The 16,959-nt window shown below is 37.4% G+C and overlaps 1 protein-coding gene across 1 annotated transcript in view; it reads left to right on the forward strand.

Moving 5' to 3' along the window:
• The first annotated feature begins 514 nt into the window (after positions 1–514).
• The window catches only part of zdhhc9 (zDHHC palmitoyltransferase 9), a 30,726-nt gene continuing 14,281 nt past the window's right edge, over positions 515–16,959 (forward strand). The window contains exons 1-2 of the mRNA XM_065271962.2: positions 515–1,423; positions 14,809–14,969. Coding sequence (XP_065128034.2) covers positions 1,257–1,423; positions 14,809–14,969 — 328 coding nt within the window. The 5' untranslated portion in view covers positions 515–1,256. The remainder of the gene's footprint in view (positions 1,424–14,808; positions 14,970–16,959) is intronic.

Consider the following 16,959-nt stretch of genomic DNA (forward strand, 5'->3'; position numbering starts at 1 on the left):
TATATATATATATATATATATATATATATATAACATATGAGTTTGTGCTGTGTGTAATTATTATGTATATAATTATATTATATTATATATTATATTATATTATGTATATAATTATATATATATATATATATATATATATATATATATATATATATATATATATATATATATATATATATATATATATATATATATATATATATATATATATAAGCAAACTAAACAGAGCCTTACTGCAGGAATTATTGCGGCATTACATGTATTGTGTACATTAATGCAAATGTGTTGACTGGGTCACTTGACAGGTGGAAAATCAACAGGGCCTAAAATAAATAGGACATGAAATTGAAGATAAATTTCAGATATATGTGAAAATATGCCAAAACGTCACCGTCTATTATTGTGCTCTGAAGTAACAATATATCACACGTGCGATGGGCTTAATGATGGATTGGATATTAGTATTGAGACAGAAAATTCCTTTGTTCCCAGTACAGTCACAGACACTGGCCCTTTAAGAAGAGACATTTCAATCTAGGCGTGTTTCCTGCGCCCGAAGAGAATCCAGCCCTGCCTGCATCTTACTAGGGTGGAATTGGAAGAAAGATTTTACTCGTAAACATTTCACATATGATTTTTATATAATCGCCGTAGGTAAACATCGTTTTTCCTCAGTTTATTATATATCGTTTTAACGAGAGCAACGGACGGATAATCCTCTCGGGATAAACGCTTTTATAGCCAGCCTAATCAATGACATAAATGTCAGTCGGTCAAGGTCCAAGCTCCAGATGTGCTTTTAAAATTTAACGTTATACAGCTATTTCAGTTCAGCTTTCTCGTTTATAATTTGTGCCGTAAGCGATTTAAAAATGTGCTTAAGTAGACATTTTTAAGGGCAATATGGGAAATGTTCGCGTCTGGATGAGAATTTTGCTTTTTGATATCTGACTGAGACTTCAGCTATGGATTTTGAGTCCAGGATAGCAGATATGTAGAACGACGGACTGCCGATTCTAAGACTGAAATACTAGAGATTTATGTGAAAACACACGGATACACGGGGTGAACCTACAAACAAATCTTACCCATGAAGGAAGGGTCATCACATGCCTGTAGAGAATCTTGAACTCTTACATTTTGTCTTCAGTATTTTCTAAACTCAGGCTAATCTTTTAGTGCACGCGGTTGTAGTTTATTTCATTGCCTAAAGACTGATACTGGTCGCCCTGACCAAAGACTGCTTATTTGCTACCATGTCGGCGGTGATGATAGCACGAAAGGTTACGCGAAAATGGGAGAAATTGCCTGGGAAAAACACGTTCTGCTGCGATGGACGGATTATGATGGCTCGACAGAAAGGAGTATTTTACCTGACCTTATTTCTCATCATGGGGACCTGCTCTCTTTTCTTCGCCTTTGAGTAAGTGCATCACAGTTAGACCTCATGTACACTGCGAGCGAGCGCTTGTAAACTAAAGCGCTCCCATTATTATAACCTACGACGCGGCCAGTGCAAGTGCACGCGCTCTGTGTGCGCAGGCAGGTTACATTATAATGGGAGCGTTTGGTTTGTCGCTTGCGTATAGTGCAGATGGTCTTTTTCATTGTAATTTCATTGTCCTCAAGTGTAAAATCACGGAGTAACTACGCCTCTTTGTTTTTAAACCAATTTTCGTGGCTCCTGTCAGGAAATGTACTGTAGCAGTTGAAATGTGTATCAATTTTAATACTGAGAGCTCCCAAGCCCCCTATTGTTTGGGAGTAGGAAGCCTTGGATATGTCAGCTGTATTGGAATGTGTGTCAATTTAGTTTTTGCCACAAATATGGTTTTATTGTAATGCTTTGCATATTTGTTTGGCCTTAGAGATCTCAAGCTATAATATTACATATAGAGAGATCTTGCTAATGAAAGCTCTTTAAAATGGTCTGGGATCTTTCACTTGATGAAATAGCTCAGTGTTTTCACTGCCTTAATTCCAAGGGGCCTTAACCTTAATTTCAATGTTTGACATGGCCTTACTCAGTTAGTACTAAAGATATCAAGGTTATTTGTCACATAATTATCTTTACATTATGTAGGATCATTTTATGTAAGCAGTACATCTCACAGGCATGACCACATATTGTCGTGGAAATACCTCAGTGGTTTCTGTTTATCATTTCTGATGCTTCAGATTTTTACATTTTTAATTTGAGTGTCAGCCTGGTGTTTAGGTTGATAAAGCAAACTGTGCCGCATGTAGCCCCAGTGTACATAAGCTTGCTTGGGTGGATATGAGCTCCCTTGTGTGGACTGTGACGTGCATGATTTGTGTTTCCTGAGACTTAAGTGCTGCCCTGCCCATATCTTGGATCCTTAATATGGCCCGTTCAGCAACGCACAGGAAGCGCTCGCCTGCTTCTGGTTACTGATGAGACTGATATGACTTGGAGCTGGATTTGGCCCGGTGTCTTTTGTATTGAATTTGCAGGACAACATGTTCACATGGCTGGTCCTCATAATTCGTCCTCAGGGTGCAGAGATGTTAGCATAGAGACCAAGCATTATATAAGACAATGACATACTTAAGGGAAGTAAGATGATGTTTTTGCTGCCTGTGCAGTTTTTTAAATTGGGTTTTATTTCTTCACGCTTTAAGGTTTAATTTTCTCTGGATTAAAACTTGCATTGGGGAGTCATGAATACCTTTATTTGTAACCACATGACAGTAGCATTAGACACAGGAATGTGGGTTGCATATTTGCCAAATAGTACTTTTAATTTACTGTAGTAATATCACAGGGTATTTCTTTGGGGTATATTTTATGGTTTATGGTATTTAGTAACCATGTATTTTTATGTACACTATACAGATTGTAAATATCAGTAACTGCGTAAGACTTTCCGATTAGAAATTCTTTCCACAGATTGTGAAAAATGCGATACAAAAATGTTTTTCAATTGCTCTCTCGATAATCCTTGCTGCTTTCTATTACTGGCGTTCAGGCTTTTATAAATTTATATATTGAATTTGAATATTTTTCATATTGTTTAAGAATGCTATCTATCCCTGGGCTGTGTGACTTGGCCAGATGATCTCTTCACAGGCTGAGTCACCAAATACAAGACTGATTAGTAGTGCTGGACTTTGTGCTTTTCTTTTCCAAGGTCTTAGTCCGTTTGGTAAGAAAATCTGGAAACACTTTACAGTTGTATTAGCAATGAAGCTAATATGAACCTACAATCCACAATAGTTTTATTATAGTTAGTTATTGCTAGTGCAGTTGTTAATGTAAGGTAATTGTGCATTAAAGGTCACATAACACATAGTTTTCTGCTTATCTCATGTTAATCTTGAGTATCTTTAGTAGTATTGCATCCTTCATATCTCCAAAGAGTCTTTAGTTTTATCAGATTTATAAAAGACAGATCAGCTGTACTGCTACTGCGAGCCCATGGAGGTGTACGCGACGATTGCTAACAAAACACAGACATTTGATGCAATTTACTTACCGCCTGCGACCCGGTTTGGACTGCCTCATTTAATAACACCAATTTCTTCAATAACACCAATTTTGAGCAAAAAGCTGAGATAATTACGTTTTTGTGAAGGACTTTTGATAGAGATCAGATTCAGAGCGGTCCTTAAAACATACATGGACATGCAGCTTTTTGTCCTAGGGCAATACTTTCGGGTTTTATAAGATGCGGAAGAGCATCAGCTGGTGAATAAAAGCGGTATCACGGATTGCCAGAAATTCTTGTCATTTGCAGGGAAGCGTTTTCTCTTAATTGACAAATTAACTCGTCAATGGCGGGGAAAGAGTTAACAGTGTTTATTAGTCAGAATGCATTAAAGGTGCAATTTGTAAGATATTTGCAGTAAAATGTCCAAAAACCACTAGGCCAGTGTTATATATTTTGTCCAGCTGATTACTATCAATATCTGTAATGTTTTCAACTACTTGTAAATCATGAGAAAATTTCCATTCAAAACATTGACACGGGGCAGTGCAGTCTCCTGTCAATGACGTTAATATCCATGTGACCCTTTGTCACCGCCTTTACTGACGTAAACCACATGACAACAGTGGTCGAGCTCGAACAAATAAAATGGCGGCCAAGGAATCAGCTGGAGCACAAATTTAGTGAAAATAAACGTATATTTTCGCTTTTTAAGCATTTTAATTGCATTTCTAGCGAGAAATTAGTATTGTAGTTTTCAAATATGTGATTAGTTATCACAAAGGCGCTCTCTGTTTAAATTTCAAACACGCTGCCTTTGAAGTGCGTCGGAAAGCCTTTCTCTGAGCGGCCTTCAGGCCTCCGAAGCCGAAGTCATTTCCTCAAGAGGCAGCGAGGCAACAAGTCCTCACTGCCTTGAGTTTTCGGACGCAGCGAGCCAGTGTTGTGGACAAATGCGGAACTATGCGATAGCGCCTGTCGGGCTACGCGCTTGCTTATGAACTTATGGATATCTCTGTACCGTCTGCCGCTGGTTGTGTCAGCTCCTGTAAGCGTGCGGGCCAACCAAACGACCCAAGAAGAGTTTGGAACAAAACAAGGGAGGATCAATTTGTTGCATTATCTGGATGGAGAGAGCTTCACGACAACATTTAACTAGACCGAGATTCTGATCCTGTTTGTGTTTTACGCGATGGGTGAGTTGTTTTGATTCGTAACCCTTCAAAAAACATATGCTATTATATTGATCACAACATTAGGGTGTAGATTGTAATCAGCGCGTCTTCCCGCGGACGATATGCACATCAAAGGTATTGTACAGCAATATAAATGGTCATTTTAAGACACTTCACAATAAGATTTGTACTGTCAATACATTATGTCAAAAATCATTGTAGATTGTAAGTTGAAAACTTAATTCTGTGCTGTGTTTACCATCGAATTTGGACTAATACTGTAATATCAATATGACTAACAATTTCGTTTTGAACATCACATATAAACTTACATAATGAAATAAACGATGTCATCAAACGCAACATTTATAAGACTTGATTACCTTACGTGATTTCTCGTTCGCGTCTGATTGATGGCCATCAGTGGTTGAGTTAAAGACTACAAATCCCATAATTCCACGCTGCTTCAGAGCGTCAGTAAACAACATCATTGTTATTGTTTGATCTGGCGCCATCTAGCGGCGAAAATTTTACAAACTGCATCTTTAAATAGCTTTAACCCCCCCCTTAACTAATGTTTACTTTGATTGTAAAAAGTATTAGTAAATGCTGAAATTAACATGAACTAGGATTAATAAATTCTGTGAAAGGATTGATTATTGTTAGTTCAAGTTGCCAAGAATGCATTAACAAATACAATCTTACTGTACTGAAAATGGTCTCTCCCTGATTCTTTTACACCCCTTTTATGCATCGTATTGTGTGTATTTCTTTAGCTCTTGCTAACTGAGATGCCATTCTGACACAGAGAGTGTAAGATTTTAGTCACTATTTTAATTTTTTAGTCAGTGTCGCTATACGTGTGGCACTGCATATATGTGTGTGCACACCCCTTTGTTGAGATATTAGATTATTAACAGTGAAACATACTGAATGATGGTTAGATATAATTGTGTAGGCTGACAATTCTGTGAACAATCTGTGCCGTGTGTCAAAGCAGATATTGAGGCATAGTGCTGCTGAACCAGCATTCAATGCCAGAGGGTATCAGTCCACTGCTGGCTGAAAAAATACCACCTACAAGCATTTGACCAGATGGGTGGCTTGATATCTTCAGATCTGAAAAATGCTGTGCGCAAGTATGCAAGTATGAATAGTACAGGTATGAATGCCAGACAGGTATGACAGTGCAGAGACTTAACATACTGTACATAATTGTGTTCCTCTGACAGAAACAAACCTGTGTGGGTTATTATTCCAGTAGTAAGCTTTGAGCATATGATCATTTTTAAACTATTGCTCTACCATGACACTAGGCTACTTTACACTAACGTTGTTTATCGTATAGTTTCACAACACAGCAGTACTTAATATACAGACATGTAACACAGACTGATTACTGTGAAAAGATTATTCAAGCATTTTTACACATTGCAGCATGACACCTTTCTCATATTCCTCTTACACTGACATGTTTCCAAACCAGTCAACTCAGTGCATTGTGATATAGTAACACTTGTGTTGACAGTCATCATATTTACATCTGTTGTTTGTATTCACACACTCATTCTTCCACCACACAGCTCATGTTTCACTTTCTTTTATTTTAATTTGCTATATGGATTTGTCTAGGTATTTGATTATTGAGGAACATTATATTTTAACATTGAATGCTTAATACTTAGTGATGTTTGTGCTGATTAAGTGTTAAATGTTTATGATCAGTACAATAAGCTCTGGAGTACCGATATCTTGTGATGTAATAGTTAGTTCTTTTGTTTTTTTGTGTCCTTCTTACGCTTTATAAAGAATTAACAGAGGCTATGCAATAAATTTTCATCAATGGCAACGTTGTGGTCTATTACAACCTCTGGGTTGCAGTTCTGAAATATGTATTTGTACTGTATATACTAAATCATCTATATATCATTACTATAGTGAACTTTAAGCATTTAAGCAGGCCCACAACACAAAGATGTTAGAGCAGAATGCAAGGGTACAGCTTATTTGTCCGCTTGAAAATCTATCCCTATATCGTAGGTCTGGGAATCGATTCCAAAGGTTGAAATCGATTCCATTAGAGCGACTCATTTTCAGGAGCCTTTTTAAGCACAAACCCCGACCCAATATGAATCATGCGGTGTACAGAAAATTGACAATGCACTAAACAAAAGTGCTTTGTGTGCATTGTTACTGTTGAGTAACTTTAAAAAATACAGTTTCTCATGTAATTTAACATGTTCCTTAGTTTAAAAATACAAAATTAAAGAGCTGAAAAGAAATTGTTTGCATTATTGATAATACATTGGATTTGGAGGACAAAATGCATTAAATGATAACCCTCTAAATCAATTCAAATCAGTGGCGGAGCTAGACTTTTAAAACTGGGGTGGCAAGGTATTATTTTGGGGGGTCAATATACAAAGTGTTCAATTACACTAAAAATAAATTATTTTCCACAAAATGTATATAGATTAAATTAAAGTTGTTTATTTTCCTAAATGAACACAATTATAGCCTATATGTATTAAGTATACAACAAAAATAGAACAACTGGGATCTGTTTGGCCCTGATTTACACACCTCATGAAGAAACCAAAATTTGGAACAATTTGCTTGTTTTTATTTATCATAAGTACACCGATACTAATAATACAAACACTAAAGTAATGCATTACGACAAGATCTGAGTATATTGAGGTCTAGCCTATTTGACAACACAAGGAAAATTGCTTAAAGACATCTAGACATGTTATGTTAAGGGAGGAGGGAACGAGTTTCCGTAAACTTTAATGTAATGAAGTAAATAGACTTCTGTCCCTCACATTAAGCTATGGAATGGCTTCAGATGACTTTATGAAATTATAATCCAACCCTCTCAGACCCAAGTCACCCAAACTGATGTGAAAAAAGCGTGAGGCACCGAAAAGCGCGCTGTTACATCCCTGTACTATCTCCAAGGTGTTTTTTTAAGTTCAATACGCTGCATTACACGTGCCAATATGAATAAGCCTACCTAATGTCTGTGATTGTTGCTGAACATTTGCTAACAACATGTTTTTTATTGTTTTAAGCATCTTCACGCAGGCGTGACAGTATTAGTCAGTTTCACAAGATTAGTAATGCTCATTGAAGTATTAATGCTAAGCACTACAGTGCAACGTCTTCTGACTACCCGTTAAAACAGTACTATGTTTAATTTAATACCAATAAAAGCCGTTACATACCAGAAAAACACTCTTCATTGATCCTGTGTGTGCTGCCGCGTTATGTTTTGGAGCACGAAGGAGCTGCGTGTCAGCTTAACCAATAGGCTTGTTCGACTTCAAGCGGCGCCTCAACAATCGACAGCCAGATTACGGCAAAGTACTGCGAGAGCGATTCGCGAAATCATACGGAGGAGTTTGCTTTTAAGTCGCTCTCGTGGAACTTTGACGTTACCGGCTGTCGGTTCTTGCGGCGCTGCATGAAGTCGAACAAGCCTAATGAAAAGTGTAGGAGCGCATTCACGTCCACTGGGAGATTTGAGAAATGTTCTTAAAAATCGAACAGTGTAATGTTTTCAGCGGGGTGAAAACATTACCCCTCTGGCTCCGCCACTGACTCCGCCACTGATTCAAATTATAAGGTAATCTTAAATCTAATCTAATCATACACAGGGGTGGTTTCTTGGACAGGAATTATCTTAAGCCAGGACTAGGCCTTAGTTTAATTAGAAAATATAACTTCTTTAATCAAACATGCCTCGCTAAAAACATTTCTTGTGTGCATTTTGAGGCAAAACAAAGGGCACTGATGTATTTTAAGATATGTCTGTGCAAGTTGTTTTCAGTTTGAACACCTCTTACATTTATATTAGTCTAGGACTAGTCTAATCCCTGTCCGGGATACCGCCCAGTAGTATAGTAATATTATCAGGATCTGCTACAAATGTTATATTATTGTTATTGTTTAAGGCAGGGGTTTTCAAACTTTTTGTGTGTGTGAACCACTATTTGTAATCAAGAATTTTCGCGGACCACCTCATAATACTTATTTTAAAATATGTCTACACAAAGTCCTGAATTAATCTGCACATCAAAATAGGCTTACTAGCACTAAAACTATAACTGGTCATCACATCAGTACACATCAGTAACAGGTTTCTTAACCTTATATCATAATTATTTATATACATATTCTTAGTGTTGGGAAAGTTCACTTTCTACATGAACTAGTTTAGTTCACAGTTCACAAATTTTAAAATGAACTAGTTCAGTTCATAGTATATATTTGAAAATGTTAAACTAGGTCACAGTTCCAAAAATGAACTAATTTATAGTTATTTTTTCCCATATTATTTTTTTTAAATGATTGCCATTATAGCCCATATAGAACCACCACAGACAGCAATTATTTGATCAGTTTTAACACTGAAGCTAAATGCGTCAGATTTCATCTTCATGTCCAACTTTAAATCCTTATCCAACCAGGGTTTACATTAGCATTGACTGTCTTTTAATTTTTGTATTTGCTTACACATACCTTGAAAGGCTAGCTGGGTGGGGGTTGCACCCCGGGCGAGAAGCGCTGCGAGGCATTGTGTGTATGACAACTAGCAGGTATTGCACACCACACGTGCACGTTAAATAGAGTGAGCTTAGTCAAAGTCTATTTCAAGATCCGGAATATGCGTTAGCAGCCTATGTTAATCGTTAACGATTTAGGACAAATATAATGTTATTTAATGTTAAACTATTTGAGTTTCGCGGCAGGAATTTCAGCAGCGTCTGTGTTGTTGTGATGACGCATGCAGCGTGACTGGTGAACACCGAGTGGTGGCGGTGTTGCCAGATTGGGTGTTTTTTCCGCTACACATTAAGGCCTGTTTACAGTGTGTTTTAGTCGGGTTTTCGCCTGGAAGAATATACAAATCTGGCATCCTATTGAACGACGTTAAACTGAGAGAGCGTGCCGTTAACAGGCACCAGAATGAATGAGTTCACAGTAACGTTTATTAGGCTGCAGTACACGTTCGCCCAAAATATGAACGAGTTTGTATATTAAAATATACATATTCTTATTTTGCCTTTTCACGGACCACCTGCAGTATCCCCACGGACCACTAGTGGTCCGCGGACCACTGTTTGGGAATGGCCGGTTTAAGGTATATGGGTTAACGATCATATGTTTTTTTATGGGTTATTTGAGAGGTATTGTTTGTTGTTTCAAAGTTCTACAATCTTTAGTAAAAATAAAACCGAATGGAACGCAATAGTAAAGAATCGACTCTTGATTCAAGAACCAGGAATCTGTATCGTTTCCAAAAATCGAGGAAAAGTCGAACAACCCTACTATATTGTTTTTGTTGACGCCGTTATTGCATTTTAAGTTTTGCATTGCAAATAAATGCAAATTCAAATGAGTGCAGTGCATGTTGAATATTTTGTGTACTCATATCATGTATGCACAGTCGGAATCAAATAACAGTATGTTGGTACCAGCAAATCTCACTGGTTCTTTTGCATATCTCATGACCACATAAAAAGAACCAATGATATTGGATGTTTTGTCAGCATAAACTCAAACACTGTTGGATTTACTTAACAAGGCTCCACGCAATTTGTTTGAATAATCTCAACAAACAATACTTTAGTTTATTTAACAAAAGAAGTTCAAGTAAACTTGACAATGAAGCGCGTCGCTTTTCAAAAAAGCCAGCAGCTCGTTGGTTTTTCAGGTGCTCGGTTGAAATTATTCAACTGGCAGTCGGTGCCCGCCTGGCGTTTTTTGATAAATATCAAAAAGCCTTTAATCAGAAAATGATTATTACATTTTGGATTATTTTTCTATAAACACTATCATATGCCACAATCAAAAAAAACCTTTTTTGACCGATAAACGATTTTAAGGTTTAAAGTGATATAGTTATATTTTAGGAAAAAATTGAAATGCCACAATTTAGTCCTTTATTGTCACATAAATAGTAGGTTACTGCAACTCATTGCATGTAAAAAAAACTATAATCTACTGTACACTGTTCAACAGTCCATTATTATATATTATAAAACGGTTAGTTCCAATCCTTGATTCTGATTGGTCAATAGGTGTGCTTTATTCACGATAAAACACTGCTATGGCCGCTTCACCCAACAGTTCTATTTAATATCACTGCGCCCTTAGCAACACCCTTAGCAACACATAAACATATAATGAGACAAAGTCTGAGAACAGTTTGTTGTTTTTATTTGAGCTTTCATGTTGTTGTTCGCAGTCAGGGACTATTTTTTCTAGCGGAAGGAATGCTTTTATTGATTTAACTTCATGAAAGTTGCACTAATACTTTTTTTACTTTAATATTGTGTAGCAACCGTTTTATAAAAGCAATAAGGTACTCGAGGCAAGTGCTGTATCGTGAATAAGTAACGGCTGAAGGGCGTTGTTAGGCACGACGCGAAGCTATACGCGAAGCGTATAGTATATACTCAGTGTTTCCCCTACCATTATATAAGGGGGGTGCCCCGCCCTCCTAACGGCTTGACCCGCCCCCCTTGAAGCTCAAGTACATTTGATTTGATTTTCTTTATAGCGCCAGAGAACAATTTGTTATTTTATTAAACAAACTATAACCCTAAAGTAATATGATATTTATCTTATTTCTACAATGGCATGTTTTTTCAGCATGTGTTTGCGCATTTACAATTATCCAATTGAGTGCGCACATTAATATTTTACTGTTCGGCTGAATTTACTGCGCATGCGGTCTCTGTCATGTTGTTTGCAGCGCGTGCCTCTCTCTCACATAACTGAAAAGGTGACAGTGTTTTCAAAGTTCCTCCGTATACTTTCTTTTTTGCGTAAACCTCAACAGTCACGGATATGTTAGAAGACGATCGACTGATCGAGTTTGTCATGACTTTCCCACAAACACACGCACATTCTCTACCTCTCTATATGCCCGCGCAGCACGCGTGTTTTGTAGTAACTCTGGGGCTGTCCACACGGAGACGCGTATCACTGTATACGTATAAAGTTTGATCAATTGTGCATAATGACATGTGCAAAAATTGATATAGGGTTTCAAACTCATAGACTTGCATCATTTAAAGTTCAGACGCTCTTTTTAAAATATTTTGGGTCAACCTCTGGCACAGATTTAAAGCTGAAACTAAATAAAATCCTATCAGAGGTCCAGAATGTCATTGAAACACACCAGTGGCTCTGCTGTCAACAGTATTAAACATGTTACCCCTTGAAGTACCCCTCCCCACAGAGCCCTCACATAACAAATCACAATTTAACCCCTATATATACATAGCCAACCAACCCCATCACCCCCCCCCCCCCCCAAAGCTGTAAACCTAGGGGAAACACTGATACTAGTATAGTGATAGTATAGTAAATAGTAAGCATTATAGTTTTAGGTATTGTCTAGATGTTTTAAGTCACAGTTTCCATTGTTTTGTTATTATAGTCTCTTATTTTCCTTTCTGGTGGAGTGCAGGATGTTTGCTCTAAGCATCAGTAATGATTGTCAGTTCTCCCTGCCCCCATCCCTCACTGATCTCCACCTAGAGACCAGCCGGACCAATCAAACAGCTTTATTGATTTTACAAACATACAGGCCTTTTCCAACCCCACCACAAAACTCTACAGATGTACTTCATGTTACATAGTGTGCTTCAAGTGTAGTATGCACCTGTGTTCTCTATCAAAAATTGTAAACATATAATTCACTTCTTAAGGACAAACGCCAGGCGAACAGAAGGGTGGATATGCTTGAACACAGTGAGAGGAGTGGCTCTACATTTGTGTGATTAGAAGTCCAAAGTTTACATAATTCCTCTGATACCACAGCTCTTTGCTCGACTATTTTGGAGGGGTCCACTCACGTACGGCACACTTTTTGTTTGTCATATTAAGCAATTAAAGTACTCATTATTGTTTTTTTAGGGGCTCATCTTGCACACCCAGTTTCACAGACAAGCCTTAAAGGGTTAGTTCACCCAAAAATGATTTTACCCACCCTCAAATTGTTACACCTGTATACATTTCTTTGTTCTGCTAAATACAAATGAAGATATTTTGAACAATGTTTGTAACCAAACCATTTCTGAGCACCACTGATTACCATAGTATTTATTTTCCCTACTATGGAAGTCAAAGGTGCTCCTGTTTTCTGCTCATTACAAATTTTCCTTTGTGTTCAGCAGAGCAAAGCATTTTATATTTTATAGGTCTAAAACAACTTGAGGGTGCGTAAATAAAGACAGAATTTTCATTTTTGGCTGAACTATCCCTTTAAGGCAGGTCCTAGACTGAAACACGTTTGAGCTTTCTCAACCGAAAATAACTTGCGCTGACAGATCTTAAAATACGCCAGTGCCATTGATTTGTCTCAAGAAACACAACAGTAAAGTGTAACGTAGGCATGTTTATAAAAGATCCTTAAACATCTTTATTTAATTAAGACCTAGTCTTAGCTTTAACTAAACCTTGTCTGTGAAACCAGACCGTAGTGTTTAGAAATGAAATCTGCAGTGTAGAGCTGCTTATCTGCGCTATTGATTATTGAGGAGAGAGGTCATTTCCAGCAATGCATGACGGGTAATGTCCGGGAAGCTCAGATCTGTGAGAGGAACCGATCGTGGAGCCGATCCAGGATGCTTAAAGTCATCAGAGGAGATGATATTCAGTGCACACACGCACGTTCTTTTCAGTTTTGGCCTGGCCTGCCGTACCACTGCTTTCACAATAATAAATGGATTTCCCTGCAGCATTCTACTCTAATCTGGCCAGTGGAAATTTTAATCGACCTCCTCGGCTCAGGCTTTTTCTTTTCTGTTTTTCCACACCCATAGTTTAAGCACATCAAACTAATTCGACCTGTCCTACAGGTTCTAGTTTGAATGGTGAAGGCAAAGGCATGCCGATACGCCGGTGTGATCTGTCCATTTACACAACAATTATTGCATACATTACCATGTCGTCTGACTGGAAATTATCTTTCTGTTACTGCATTTTCTTACACTTCATTGTATTATACTGACACTGGACAATGAAAGTGGTAACAGGCTCTGCCCACTCGTGTACTGTAAGTAGACAAACCCAAGCTTGAATGAACTGGTTTAACCGGTGGTCTGGTATGCAATAGAAGGATCCATTTGAAAGTGTACACCGTTTGTGATACCTCAAACCATGTAGCTAGCTTGTTGAGAAGAGATGAGAGATATTACTTTTCTAAGTAATCTGGTTTGAAGATAAAACTGACTTGAAATGTCATAAAATATATATGAGAGAAAATATTCTCCTGAGGCTGAATGTACTGTCCCCATTGATGAAGAGTACCATTATAGTGATGTATTAGCCATACATGATATTACACCTTAGATAGTTGGTCTACTTTTCAGAATAAAGTGGAGGAGGAGAGCAAGCGTGAACCTATTAATAGCTCAATGCAGTGTCCCGTGGAGCCGGCCAATCTGCTGCAGGCTGTGCGTGAACCCAAGTCATGCGCAATTCATGGGAGAAACCAAATTCATCTCCATATGGGTGTCTGCCTGCAGGGATGGAGAAATCACAATAAAACATCAGTAAACATCAACTCTGGCTGCTTCATTGTTGTGTACGCCTTTAGGAAAGGGCTGAGCCAGACACGTATGGGCTATTAGAAAAGCAATTTCTTTAATGACTGTCTCTTACTTGATCAGGGGCACCTATTGTGTAAAAAATCCTAAAACTATTATGTTGGATGTAGAAATGTTGTAGTAATCATGGAAAAATAGCCATACATCCTGGTCATCCTTGAGGTTAAAAGTGCATTTTTTTGTTGTAATTCTTTATGAATACATAGTTTGCTTTATAGTGAGATTTATGTGGGGACCTATTTGGAACAAATAAAGTGCAAAACTATTGAAAAATAAATAAATACTTTCTTCAGTCCTTTAAATGTGAAGTGTTCATCACATAGGTGGTCCCGCACCAAAACTCACATCATTGGTTGAGCCAATGTTGCTAAGTAGTGTTCAAACACAGGCTGCAATTCCTTTTAATGCTGCTACTTGCACAAAAATGATACATTGTACCTTTAAAACATAACCTATAAGTCCACTTTGTTTTGTATGCTGTTGTATTTTTGGCTGTGAAGTCCAAGCTCACTTTGTTCTCCCATGTAACCCTTTTTCTTCACTGTTTGTCCTTTACAGGTGCCCGTACCTGGCAGTGCACCTGTCTCCTGCCATTCCTGTGTTTGCAGTACTGCTTTTTGCCTTTGTGATGGCCATGCTGCTGAGAACAAGCTTCAGTGACCCAGGGGTGCTGCCGCGGGCGCTGCCGGAGGAGGCCAGTTTCATTGAGATGGAAATTGGTGAGTATGTAGTTGACTGCTTGCAGGGAAGATGATTTGAGGTTTATTTCCTGCTGGAAAACCAGCATACCAGCAAGACCACATATGTTGTGTTTTGGTGCTGGTTTGCTAGTGAACACCAGCTAAATCAGCACCAGCTAAACGAGCACCAAACCAGCACTAGCACCAGCATCCCATGCTAGTCATACCAGCAAGACCAGCGTATGTTGTGTTTTGGTGCTGGTATGCCGGTGACCACAAGCTAAACCATCATCAAACTAGCATAGACCAGCATAATTCCCATGCTGGTTTGATGCTGTTTTTTTCAGCAGGGTTATTAGAGGTTGCATTTTGCGGGTGTTCTGACTCAGTGAGGGAATAGTGTAGCTAGTACAGCTAAAGTGGGATGTCGTTAGCTGAGCTCTGTTAATTTATTTATCATTTTTATTATGTTTTGCGAATAAGGAAGCTTGGTGCATTGGACTCTGAGTTCTCATCTGGGATGCTTTGTGTTCCTGACTTCCTGACATGGTTGATTTTAACGCCTGTCTGTCAGCTGGTTTTGAATCTATGGTTTTGAATTTAAGTCAGATTGTCCAACCATATACATAAGTGGCCAAAAAAGAAACCTAGAGGGGAAAATTTGTACAATTTTTGCTTTTAACGCCCCCCTCAGGTTAGATTAAACCATCAAAATATGGGTTCTATGGTACAAGATTTACAAAACAGTAAACCGTTTTTTTTTTGTGTTTATTGGAGAAATAATTTTTCAAAAACGTAGGAATCTGAGTTTATTTGAATATATATATATATATATATGTATGTATATAAACTGTTATTAATATTTCATCATCTTTTGTGGTAATATTTTATAGTCATTTTCCTAGGCTATGTCTTTATAAACTTTGCACATGTCTTACATGTAATTCTTTGCAAAATCTGAGCTTCAGTTTATACTCCAAAAACACCAATGCAACAAGCATACAAAATTTGAATGCATCTTTAATGAATTATTTAAATAAAAAGCAAAGATGTCAGTTGTTAAAAGTTGAACATTTAAATCCATTTATAGTTTCTTGCAATCTTTAAATGTCAGAAATGTTACGTCATTGTATAATTTTGCCCCTGGTGAGTCATTTGTGTGTCTTCCTGCATCATCGTCCCTGAGGGATTATTGCTTTCCACAGTTCAGACAGCAACCTGTCAATGATCCATAAGACCTGTGCTACATTAAACATTAACTTAGCTTTCTTCATGATCTCCACCCTCATATACTTAACACACAAGCTTTATAGCTTTATAGCTTAGTTTTGACCATTGTGATTGCTAGGATATAATCTGCCCTGATCATTGGCTGTTTTTAAACAATCGGTCGATGTCCAATAGTGGGAAAAATGCTTTTATCTGCAGATACAGATTATAGGCCGACATATTGGTGCATTCCTAGTAATTAATTACATTTACTGTGTTGAAACTGTAAATGTTTGTCTATATACAACACATCATCAAACACAATATTTTACATTTATAGTGACATCAGACTATATTAGCACACAATAAGCCAAACAAAATCACTGATATGGAAAATGCAAATGTTAATAGTCCCTAAATGCCATAGGCACATTTTAAATGGAAAATAACATAAGTAAAATACACTTTAGTATTAAGAGTTTAATGCCTAGAGACAAATGCTACATTAATTCAGGTAAGAACTATGAAATGTTTATACCGTATTTTTTTTCTATCAAATTAAGTTAAAACTGCAACAAAAACATATCTAGCTTTTGAAAGAAAAACATCTGTTAAACATTTATTGAAAATCACATGTTATATATGTATAACCCTAATATTTATAAATTATACTTTCTTGTAAAGTATATAAGTGCAGTTACATTTTTAAGCCTAAGATAAACAAATGTCTCTGTTATCTTTTTCACTCAGTTAATTCTCTGATGTGTGCCCATAGGCGGTACAGCGTTTGTTACCGTTGTTCACTAAACCAGGACATCAT

This window comes from Paramisgurnus dabryanus, chromosome 16, assembly GCF_030506205.2.
Source record: "Paramisgurnus dabryanus chromosome 16, PD_genome_1.1, whole genome shotgun sequence".
NCBI classification, from domain to species: Eukaryota; Metazoa; Chordata; class Actinopteri; order Cypriniformes; family Cobitidae; genus Paramisgurnus; species Paramisgurnus dabryanus.